The sequence below is a fragment of the Astatotilapia calliptera genome, chromosome 7 (assembly GCF_964374335.1).
Source record: "Astatotilapia calliptera chromosome 7, fAstCal68.1, whole genome shotgun sequence".
Lineage (NCBI taxonomy): Eukaryota > Metazoa > Chordata > Actinopteri > Cichliformes > Cichlidae > Astatotilapia > Astatotilapia calliptera.
The window spans coordinates 34152623-34165266 of NC_137428.1; the positions used below are offsets into that span (position 1 = coordinate 34152623).

The 12644-nt window shown below is 39.9% G+C and overlaps 1 protein-coding gene across 2 annotated transcripts; it reads left to right on the top strand.

Moving 5' to 3' along the window:
- The first annotated feature begins 2797 nt into the window (after positions 1–2797).
- On the top strand, positions 2798–11810 carry barhl1b (BarH-like homeobox 1b). 2 transcript variants are annotated; one of them, XM_080304447.1, is made up of 5 exons: positions 2798–3386; positions 3554–4287; positions 6716–6938; positions 7932–8231; positions 10939–11810. In XM_080304447.1, exons 2-5 carry the CDS (start codon positions 3837–3839, stop codon positions 11252–11254), a joined length of 1290 nt encoding a protein of 429 aa, XP_080160573.1. In that variant the 5' UTR covers positions 2798–3386; positions 3554–3836; the 3' UTR covers positions 11255–11810. The 2 variants fall into 2 exon arrangements, with proteins under 2 accessions (XP_080160573.1, XP_026030131.1); XM_026174346.2 differs by having other exon boundaries at positions 2798–4287.
- The last annotated feature ends 834 nt before the right edge of the window (positions 11811–12644 follow it).

Consider the following 12644-nt stretch of genomic DNA (forward strand, 5'->3'; position numbering starts at 1 on the left):
AAAATAAAGCACATATCTGCAGATAGATTATTAACACTGACAAGTCAGTATGGACTATTATGATGAAACTGCACTTGGTGTCAGTTTATCATGTCTCAGGCTCTATGTAAACCCACTGAAGCTTCTGCACAAAAGACTGATCAGCATAAAATATTTACATCCTGGCCTTGAATAATCTGAATTAAATTGAACTGTACAGCTGTCATTCCAGCCAGAGAAAAAACAGTCTACACTTCAAAAAATAGCCCAAGGGTGCCAATTTTGTTTTCTAAGTGGAAGGCTGTTTAATGTGGGTCAATTATAAAGTATTATTAAACCAGGTGAGTGCTGCGGAGACAGGCAGCAACTGACCATTCAGTGTCCATTTCCTGAAAACATCCCCGTTTCCTTCCTTTAACATGGATCAATAACATCCTCCTACAAAGTCAGTGTATGTGTGTGTGCGTGTGTGCGTGTGTGTGTGTGTGTGTGTGCGTGTATGCGCGCGCGTGTGTCAGAAAAAGATCGTGAAAAAGGGAAAGTGTGTGTGTGTGTGTGTGTTTGTGTATCAACACCAGGTTAACAGTTGCACTGGCCCTCAAGTTCTGACCACTTCCTGAAGGGAAAAAAAAACCTCTACTTGACCACAGGGACACTTGCTCAAAACCAGCAGAAGCATGAGCCAAATCATTTCACTACACTACACACACAAGCACACACACACTTACAGTTACAGTCTATCTCCACTGTCTTCTGCCAAAAAACACATACTCCAGGATTTAGAAACTTAACCAACAGCCTAAAATGTTAAATTTAAACTCAAAAACACATTTAATTTTAAAACCAAGATGCTCATGTAGTCGATATTAGTGGTTTGTTTGATCCAAAAATGATTTAATGAGGGGAAAAAAGAGACATAAAATATCTTCTGTTTCCAGTGTTTTTCCAGTTTTATACTGATCTAAATGAATTAAGACACTCAAACATAAAATTTTGGCAAACTTGTAATTTTTTTAATGATTATTTTTAAAGTCACATTTAAAACAATTAAGAATTACAAACGGGTTATATATATATATATATATATATATATATATATATATATATATATATATATATATATATATATACTCATACATACATATATACATACATATACATACATATTATTTTTTACACATATGGACTGATTTTTTTACCCCCAGTTTTTATTATTATCATTATTATTTTAACTAATTAATTAAATTGTTGATTCATTGATTACCTACAAATTTATTGTTGTTTTTTTTAAAGGAGCTTTGGTTCCATTTCTAAATATTAATTTTAAATGTAATTATTGTGTTTTTCCCGACATTATGGGTCAAAAAATAAAAACACAATAATGAGCAACTCAAATTAAATTAAACATAAGAGGACTTTGGGGTTTTTTAAAGAAACAAACAGGAATAATTAAAGCTTCTTTAAGTTTTAAAGGCCACATGATGATCCCAAGCAGGAAGAAGTCGGTTTAATCACCTTATGATTAATTCACAACAACATCGCTGGAGCCTGTGGATGCATGGCACGGTAAGAATAAAGAGGGGAAGTTAAAAAAAAAATCGAGAAAGCACCAAACCACTGCTCCTTTCATGCACAAGCAGAGGAGAAAGAAACAGCTAAGTCAGGGTGGGTGTGTTGCCTTATATCTGTGTTGTCCCCGCCTCATATGTGACAGCTTGCAGCCGTGATGGGACCCCATGGGAGCGGGGAGCGGATTCACTAACCTGCCGGTGTCTGAGACCGACGCGCGCCTCCAATCTGGTGGTCACATGGGGTGGAAGATGAGGGGGGAGGGGGGGTGTGGGGTGTCGGTGATGATGGGAGGGGGGTTAGTTAGATTATTAGGGGCTGTCGAGGCCGTCGCACGGGGCAAACTGTTGTGCAGGATGGAGCTCAAGGCGCGCACACAATGGCATTTCACGCGTGTTAAGGTGAAAAGTGCGCACAATGGCACTTGAGGCGACTTGAAGTTTTGGCGTCACGCTGCTCGGAATATTGTGCATAATTACCAGCGACAATGAGATCATTATTATGCTCTAAATGATGACTGTTCACCCGCGAGACCAAGAAAAGAAAAGCAACTTTTAGTATGTTTATATATATATATATATATATATATATATATATATATATATATATATATATATATATATATGATGATTGTAAAGTTGCAACTTAAGGTAAATGAAAAAAATAAAATAAAATAAGATTTTAAAAACACAAAAAGGCCCACTTCAATTGATTTGAATTGAATTGAATAAATAAATAAATAGGGCTGTGTTTATAAAAATGCAAACAATAATTTTAATAACTATAATAATAACTTAATAATAATAATAATAACAATAATAATAATAATAATAATAATAATGTTGGCATTGCTCTAGACTAATAGTGCAATGTCAAAACCCACCAATCGTTGTAATCGAGGTTAAACCTGAAAATCCTACAAATAAAAAAAACTAACTAAAAGTAAAATTAGTGAGAGTAAAAAAAAACTAAATCGTTGAAGGGAAGAAAACTGTATAAATGGAATCTGTGGAGGTGGGAAACAAATCCAGTCAAAGAAAAGGAGTCGAGAAGAAAAACAGCGAGCCGCCCCACATAATAACCCCATTATAAGCCTCATCAATGATGTAATGAAAGCAAACAGTGTGAAAATTGCCTGTAAACAGTTGGATCTGAGTCTCCTGATGAATTCAGTGTCTCTTTTATCAAAGTGAGGATGAGCCAGGATGGGGGAGTCAGGGTGGGAGGCAGAGAGAGAGAGAGGGGGGGGGGGGGGGGAGCGAGAGAGAGTGGGCGTGTGGGGAGGTCCACTTCCAGCTCCCCTCAACCAATGAAGGCTTGTCACAGGGGACTCACGTGGACGAGGCGCTCTTAAAACCTAGCTCCTGACTTTTCCTCAAGTTCAATTTTTTGGGATTCCCTCCCACCCCAACCACATCTCGTCAATTTACTTGCCAGATGTGACTGTTTAACCCAGTTTATCGTAGCTTTTTTTTATTTTTGCTTTTGCGTTGCGCATCTCATCGTCCTGCGTCCTCCGCTTCTTCCTCTTTTGCTGCTCTCTTTTCCTGCAGCAGCTCTCGGACGCTTCTCTCTCACACTCTACTGGGTTTCTTTTTTAAAAGATTTGTTTATTTATTAAAGGTTTGCCCGACCCCCTTGAAGGAATGCGAGCAGTTTGCCTCTGTCTTCCGCAAAGCCTCATGACCAGCTGCCCTGAAAACTGTCCCCCGGTCCCATCTCGGGGTTGACGCTGTCCCTGTCCATGGTGCTGAACAGCTTTTTCCCGAAGACGCCGTTGAGCTGCGGCTGCTGCTCCACAAATCCTCCGTATTTCTGGGTATTTTCGGGTACTGCAGGTGAGATGTCAGCAATGATCGCTTCATCTACCCGGAGAGGCTTCTGAACTCAAAACAGAAGGAGTTGATCCCGAAGGAAGCCAAACGAATCGATTGTGACTCCTACGGTTGATTTCAGAGAGACTCCTTCGACTCTCACGCGCTCTCTTTCTCTTTTATTTTTTTAGACTTTTCCGAAAGACGAACATTGGAATCATGGACCATTCGTGTAACTCATCTTAGCGTGGAAATATCTGGCCTAAAAATAACGACAAGCCGGCTGGGGGCGGGGGGACTGGAAGTAGCGGGTGAATTATCTTCATTTGTAGCATATCCAAAAATATTTGTGTTGATGCCGGAAAGGGGTCACTTCTATTCTGGATCAGCTGAGACTAAAACAACCCCTTCTGCCCTAAAATAAAAACTTGTCCTGAATACCAAATGTCAGTTTGAGGAGGTCTCATCAAGACAATGGAGGCGTCCGCCAATGGGTCCAGTTTTGGCATCGACTCTCTGCTGTCCCACAGGCCTGGGAGTCCGGTGTCCAAAGGGGACAGTCTGGTGGGAGAGTGCCGCTCCCCTCTGGAGTTCAGCCCCAGATCAGACGTGGAGAGCGGCTGTTCGTCGCCTCCGTCGCCGAGGAGGGAGTGCGTGGATGAGGTAGCCCAGAGGCAAGGTCACGGCGTCGGCCTACCACCGCACCTGCAACACGCGCAGATATCTGCTGGGTCGCAGCAGAGGACCGTGACCTCGTCGTTTCTCATCAGAGATATTCTCGCGGACTGTAAGCCTCTGGCTGCCTGCGCTCCTTACTCCAGCAATGGACAGCCGACTCAGGAGGCGGGGAGGCTGGCCTCGAAGATCGCGGACGACTTTATGGAGAAAATCCACAGCAACTCATCGTCAGACAGTGAATATAAAGGTAAGGGTGCCACACTGACTGCCTACTCTACAGAGGAGAATGGAGGCAAGCCTGCTGTACGTCATAATACATATTTGGCTCAAAACAAACAAACAAACAAACAAACAGACAGACACACAAACAGACACACAAACAAGACAACATAAAAAAAAAAACAACAACAAACTTTTGGTAGTTAAAAATTCCACTGAATGAGTTTTTCAAATCTATATTTTAACACTTTAAAACCTTTACTTATTTCTTTATTCAGTTATTTATCTTGATTGATGTTTATGTTTGATTTATTGTTCTTCGCTTTTTATTTTGCATACGATAGTCATAAATAAAGTAAAAGGGTCATGTAAAGGTCTGGCACAAAATGTGTAAGCTAGTGTAATGTGGAAGAATATAGAGCATAAAGTTGGAACAACAACAGATCAGCTTTTCAAAATAAAGGCTAATTTGGATATTTTGGGGTGTTGACTGGTGATTAAAAATAAAATAAAAGTTCCGTTTTTAACGTCTTAAATTATTTCATGATAATCAATCTTTTTACTATAAAAACAAAAATCGAGGCATCTATTTTCTAATAAAATATGCAGACACAGGTGATCATACAAACATACTGCTCTTATGTGATTAGTAGCAGGTCACCGGAACGATGACCAACGATAAGCAAAATATCGACGTGGAAATGAGTCGCGATTGGTTACCTCTGGATGGTGACAGACCAGAGCCTTTTAGCAAGTTATTATAAATAAAAAACAAGACAAAACAAAAACGGCTGCCTGCCTGTACACGCAAACACGCGGGGTCCGCTTCAAGCTCTGCGTTAAGCAGAATATCCGTAAAGCATCTGTTGATGTCAGTGAGGCACGAATGGTAGAGATGACAGGGTCGCCTCCAGATAAATGCCATCAAGGGCCTCTCTGTTTCCAATCATGTCAGCCATAACAGACGTGCCACCTCCACTGACAGTTTAATGAAGCAGTGCCTGGAAAGAACTCCACCGCTGTGGGCTACAACAGGAAATACAAACAAAATCACACTTAATACACCTACAAACTATTATTATTATTATTATTATTATTATTATTATTATTATTATTATTATTATTATTATTATTATGTTTTCTCGCAAGCTATTCATTTAAACGTAAAGTCACTGATTTCTTCAACATTTTCCGCCCGTGCGCTCACGTGCATCACAGAGTGGATGCGACGCGCTGATTGATTGAAGAAGCCGCGGGTCCCACGCGCGGCTCCCGCCACGGTAACTTTGATTTCCACGAATCCGCCTTCTGTAATATATCAGGGATTTGATGCAATTTGTCCCCGGCGCTAATCAGATTTGTAACCGCGCCCGGCCGCCCAGCTCTTGATTTCCACTCATGTCCACGGTGCTGTGAAGTTTCTCCGGTCGCGGTTGAAAGGCTCGTCCTTTCCCTTGTGGCTCAATTAGGCGGATTATTGTGCTTCTTGAGACGACTCAACTATTCAAGTACCAAGATCTCTCGCCTTACTCGCTTCTATTGTTTTCTTCTTCTTTCTCTTCTTCTTCTATTTTATTTTATATTTTTTTTAACTATCAGAGAATTAACTATAAGGACTACATATCAATGCTCGTCCTGACACGACACCACGTGTACAAAGAACAAAGGCTGTGGATCTGCTAACAGGAAAATATCAAATTGGAAGGGTGAATATTGGAATAGCTTTTCATAACAATTTAAGGCCAAATCAAACAGCTCCATAAGCCTATAGGCGCAGTTTCCAGTGGCGCGATTTCACTCGAAAATGACAGCTCTTCTAAAACGTAGATACAACTCATCGCTGGTTAAAAAATAAATTATAAAATATTTTCACATTAGAAATGTTTTTAAAATTGATTTTTTTTATATCTGCAGATTAAACGGTGCACTTTGGAGCCCGCAGAAAGTGATTTTGTGTTGTGTTCATTTAAAAATGAAACTTTAAAAACAAAACAAGGCCTTCTGGTCAAAAGTTCGGCTTAATACACACACACACACACACACACACACACACACACACACACACACACACACACACACACACACAAACATATATGTATATATGTATATATCTGTATAGATATAGATATGTATTTTATTTCCAATCAAAGTTTTCCAAAATAAGTTTTTGCTTCTTTTACACACAAAAAACAGAAAAATGTTGACAAATCCTTAAAGTCAAATTAATTTTTCTGTATTTTTGTGGTTTTCGTCTTCAAATCCTACATTAGGTAAGCGCAACGTAACAGGGCAAACCATTTATTCTGTTTGTGTTTACTGATAGTTGTTTGCCCTGTAGGACAGTCGTGCACAGATTTATTAGCCCCCTCTTCTTGTGGAGGCTGCACGCAAAAAAATTCTACTGTGTGCCGTGGGAGAGGCCTTAACTCTGGTTTCACTCTGTTTCTGTCAACCAGTGAAAGAGGAGGGAGACAGAGAGATCTCAAGCAGCAGAGACAGCCCTCAGGTCCGGCTGAAGAAGCCCAGGAAGGCCCGGACAGCCTTCACAGACCACCAGCTGGCCCAACTGGAGCGCAGTTTCGAGCGGCAGAAGTACCTGAGCGTCCAGGACCGCATGGAGCTGGCGGCCTCCCTCAACCTCACCGACACGCAGGTCAAGACCTGGTACCAGAACCGGAGGTAAAGACGCTGCTGTTTTCTAAAAGGGAGGGGGGTGGGGGTTAATCTCGTTTCTCACGGCCGACTCATGACCCGGGACGCCATGTTTTCCAACTGAAGGTGGCAAGATTTCACCTCATATCTGAGTGAATGCGGGATGACAACGAACCATTAACTTCGATTAGTGATCAGCCTGCCGTTTTCTATTAATTGATTTATTGTGTGGTCCATAAAATGTTAGAATAACTAAATATATCTGACATCTGATCCCAAATCATAAAAACAGCATCCACGTTTGAAGTAGAGGGACAAATTGCTTTATTATTATTATTATTTTTTTTGTTGTTGTTCTTCTTCTTATTAGATAAAAATTTCAGCTCTAACTTGTATACATCTACGGGAGCACTTACTGACTGGCAGCACTTCTGTGGATTAGTGCTGGATATTTGTATTTTATATACTCTTAAGAAACAATTAAAAGGGCATCACATAATGGAGACGTGTCACTTGACCTCAAAAATATATATTTTCTATATCAGCTTTTCAAATACATTAGCAAAGCTGCACAGGAAACAAATGTAAAATAAATAAAAATACTTTTGGGTTCAGATAACTTTATTTATCTGCAGTCTGTCTCTGAGGCAGCTAAATGACATAAATAAATATAAAAACAACACTTTGGACTATGAATAATGTATCATTGCATGTGTGCATATTAATAATTCAAACAAACTACTATATCTACTCAATTATCTTTAGTATGAATTATTCACCTGCATGGAGTGCACACTGGCAACCTAACAGACATCGCTGGGTGTGAATACATGTGGCAGGTTGGAGATTTTAGTGATTTTAGAAAGAAAAAAAACCTCACTTGAATGTTAATTGGATTCCAGGTAAACAGATGGGAGATATTTTGGTGTGTCAAACACGAGACACGTATTCAGATATACATATGCTCCACACTTAAAAAAGAAGAAGCTAAAACCTAAAAACATCTTTTATCTCTTCCAGGACAAAGTGGAAGAGGCAGACGGCGGTAGGACTCGAGCTTCTGGCCGAAGCTGGAAACTACTCCGCCCTGCAGAGGATGTTCCCGTCCCCGTACTTCTACCCGCAGAGCCTGGTGTCCAACCTGGACCCCGGAGCTGCCCTCTATCTGTACAGAGGCCCATCGGCGCCCCCGCCGGCCCTGCAGAGACCCCTGGTTCCTCGGATCCTGCTCCACGGCCTGCAGGGGGCCAGCGAGCCGCCACCTCCTCCGCCTCCCCTGCCTCCTATGAGCGGCGTGCTTCCCCGGCCAGCTCAGCAGCGGTGAGCGGGCCCCTGCAGATATTATTTTTCCTTATTTTTATTATTATTATTTTTTTTTTGGTTTTTCCTTCGCCGATCCTGGCAGCTTGGGACTCGTTAGAATAAACGAAACAAAGACAGAAAGAGTTTTAAAAAAACAAACCCCGAAGAAAACTAAGACTAAAACAAACTGTTCGGCCTTTAAATGGTGAAAACTGATCCACGATGAACCCAGACGGACGGACCTTTGTGACTGAGACCCCCGCTGCCTGTATGGAAGTTTTTTTTCTTGTTCTTTGTGTCTTTGGGGGCAGGAACTTTATTTATAACTTATTTATTTTTCAATATGAATCAAAGCATCTAAGTTATGTATTTATTTGAACCCAATTACAGTATTCAGTGTTTTTCTCAAAAAACAGATACACTGCATTTGTCGGTGGCACTTTGACCTTCATTCCAATGCTAATTAGACCTTTATTATTATTATTATTATTATTATTATTATTATTATTATTATTATTATTATTAAAAAGGTGGAAACGAACAACCACCCCTGTAATCTGAATAATAGCTTATTTGAAGAGCTAACGGAACAATGAAGGGATTTTCTTTCTATTTTCGTTGATTTTCTAGGTTGTCATTGATTTTTCTTTACACGTGAAGCCGTCATGAACCTGTAAATAAGAATATTTTGCATTTTAACCTAAAAAGACTGATTTTAAAAGAAAACTTTTCCCGTTTGTTTGATCTGTTACTGCGTCTCTTTCAGACCACGGTGATCCAGTATAACATAATCGGCTAGATTAGCCATCAGAAATTATACAGAAAAAAAAACACACAAAAAAAAACAAAAACACATATTGTCTGAGAAAGGATGGACTACCTGCCCGGACCCACGTGTAGGCACATATACAGGAGAGATATGGAAAGAAAAGAAAGAAATCTATAAAAGTCTTTTTCTTGTTCTTAGTTGAAGTTTTTAGCTGAGTAAAGTTGTCAAGTAATTTATTTAAAAGCTGTTTGATCCCCGCAGAGGGGAAGGCAATCACCTCAGTGATTATTCATTTTGTATTTTTTTCGATAAATGATTGGACTCGGGTCCGCATACAGGTGTAACCGCCTGTTGATTTGCTATAGATGTATTTGAACATTGTGGATTACTTATGTTACTTCATATGAAACCCGTGATAACCCTTAATTGTTAATACTCTCCTTTGGTGAAAAAAATGTATATTGCAGATATCAAACTTGTGGAGTGGTTCTCGTATATCTCCTGGATCGTTTTTAATTATATATTTTTTAATTATTATTATTATTATTATTATTATTATTATTATTATTATTATTATTATTATTATTAATAATAATAATAATAAAAATTTCGTTCCTCTAGCTTTCCCCCAAATTATCTCCCCAATTTCGTGAAGTTCTTTTTTTCTTCTTTTTCTTTTTTCTGGTGAAATTCACAGCAAAAGTTGGACAGAAAAAAAGGGGGGATTTGATGTAAAAGAGAATTACTTTTATAAATGTGGAAATAAAAGTCTTTCATTTAATCAAGTGGCTGCTTGAGTGTGTGACGGGAGGGCTTTTCAGGTGGAATCAACACGTGGACGCGGGGCATCACGCAGAAGAAGCTACACGAGGTGGACAAAAACAGCAGCAACACTTGGTGCAGTCTGATGCAGCCATGAAGCTCTGATTTTTTGGGGGATCGTGTTGTGCTGAATTAGCTTCTTTTTTTTGGGGGGGGGGGGGGGGGGGTACTCTTTATTTCGGATTGCGCTGTGTACACATGCGCCGTTTTTTTGTTTGTTTGTTTTTTAAAAAAAAACGTATTACCCGCTTACATAGCAAAAAGTATCTTTAAACAAATACAGCTTATTTAAACAGCAAAAAAATTATTTTGACTATTTTTTTTTAATTTGGCATTTTTAAAAAAACGAAAATAGAAATCTGGATATTAGCAAATTAAAATAATCATAGAAGAAGAAGAATTTTGTATGAGCAGTATGAAGGTATGAGCAGAGTCCTGTTTGATGTTTAGCGAAACGTCAGTGGGATTTATTAAAAAGACATTTTAAGGAATGTCAGTGTTATTGAGCAAAAGTTGGGGAGATGCATCCTGCTGCTTTAAATCACTTTACATGAAGAAGTTATAGGAAAAAACTGTCTATCCCTCCTCTGTTTGGTTTGGTGGTGTTGATTTTAATTAATGGAAAGGTGGACAGTTGTCACTTTTTCTAATCTTTAAAAAAAAAAAAGCAGACGTCTCTGGAAATGTTAGTGCGGTTTTTTCCACTTAATATTATTATTAGTTGCGCTCATCGGGTGTTTCGTTTCCTTTTTTGACAGCAAAGGGCTTTACAGATAATTAAACAAAAGGAACAAAAGCGCACGCGGACAGTGCACACACATACACACACACACACACACATTCAAAAGTGCAATCAAAGATCAATTCCAGCTAATGTCTTTAAAGGAGGGCCAACAAAGCAGAAGGGTATTCTGTCCAAAATGGAGCCCCTGTCTCCTGCCATCCTCCCTCCCTTCCTCCCTCTCGCTTTCTCTCTCTCATTCCCACTTTTCTAAATTAACAGCAGCGACTCCAATTCGTTTTCCATAAACAATGCAGGAGATGAAATATTAATGTCATGTGCGCAATTGTTTAAGTGCCTTAAATGATCCCCATTTGGAAATTGATTGTTTCCATCCTTCTTTTTTCCTTGAGGGTGCTGGATGCGCGCTCCTCTGCCAAACGGCTCCAACAGCTGGTGACCGGGCTGGAGCTGACTGCAGACCGGGGATCAGCGTGGGGACAGCTGGTCAGCGGCTCCACCACAACTACCACCACAACCCCTCCCTTCATCCTTACAAATTTCAATCAGCCACCCATGCACCAACCCCACTCTCATCCTCCAAGTCTGTGTGGACCCAAGTTATTCGGCCATGGCGCTTTGGGGGTTAAAGGAGTTCAGGCTGACGGACACGACTTGGCATGTAGGATGTTAACGATTAGACAAAAGACTTTAATAGGTTTTAATTGAAAGTCGATAATGGGTTTGATAGCCAGCTCCCCCTGCTGTCCTCCACGCAAGGCACCTGTTATCTGGGGGCTCCACTTAGTGGCTGACCATGCTGTGAAATATCAGACTGACGGCCCGATAACGTGCGCTTTCATGATGCGTAAAATTGCATTAAAAATACAGTTAGCCGGCCCGGCGGGTTTTGACGACTAGGAAAGTGAAGAGAAGGAGAAAAAAATCACCTCCCAACTTGCCAAAAGATCATTATAGTCCCATCACAAGGATCCGTGACCGATTCAGTTAACAACGAGACATTTTTGGGGGGGAGGGAAAAAAAGGTGGTGGTGGGGGGGTATACTTGCAAAGTGCACAGCTGATTATATAAGCAAAAGCCCCCGTGTGTCCTGTTGGATGACTCGGAGATTTTTTGTTCTATTCTTTGCATGTGAAAGGCTGGTGGTAAATCCCCCGGCTCTTACCGTGGATTGTCCCGGGCTCAGGGTTAATGAAGTGCGGATGGAGTCTCGTTGAGCTCCCGACTGACATTAAAAAAAAAAAAAAAAAAAAAAAAAAAAAAGGCTTAAACCCAAAAGATCAGTGACTCTGCCTAATCCCACGGACCCCACTAATAATATTAATTCAAAAGAAAAAAAAGTAAAGAAAAGAAACCATCAACCTTTTGATGAAATTAAGAGACAATCAAAGCGTAATTTGCATTATGCTCGTAATGTGAAAGCTTTTATATTTCCTTTTATTTCTTTCAGTGGACCAATGAGGCACATGTGCAGCTTGCAGTAAGACTGTTGCGATGCACTGCCAGCGTTTTGTTTTTTTAAAAAAGAAAAAAAAATCCGCGAGGGAAGATGAAAAATAGATCAATTAAAATGTTCAAGAAACGCATGGCCTAATTTGCCGTGTTTCCCCCCCTCGAACAATAGTCATAAAAGAAAAGCTCTAATTTTACAGTTTCGTGCGCACAAGCGAAATGTGCTTTCATTTGGGCCATTATATCTGCGCTCAGTCAGATAAGAAATTATATCAATTTATCCCCACATCCCTAAAGTCTCCATCCCACATGCTATGTGCATTTGGGTCATTTTGGAATAACGTTTGAAGCCATCATAGCACACAAGTGTTTCAAAACAAAGCAAAATCGCTTTATTACACACAGATCCTCATGTGTGTAATAATCCAAACACAGTGTTTGACTTTGGTTGTTAAAAACAAAGAATGTTAAAGATTTTTCTGCCAGTTTTTCCACAAAGGGTGGTGTTTTAAACCTGTTCTTTGGAACATAAAAGAGAAATTAGAAATCTAAAAATATATATTTGTATCTCTCCAAAAACATGGCAAACTAGTCTATTATATAAAAATATAAAAGACTCATAATGCTTTAGTCTTCACAGCAAAA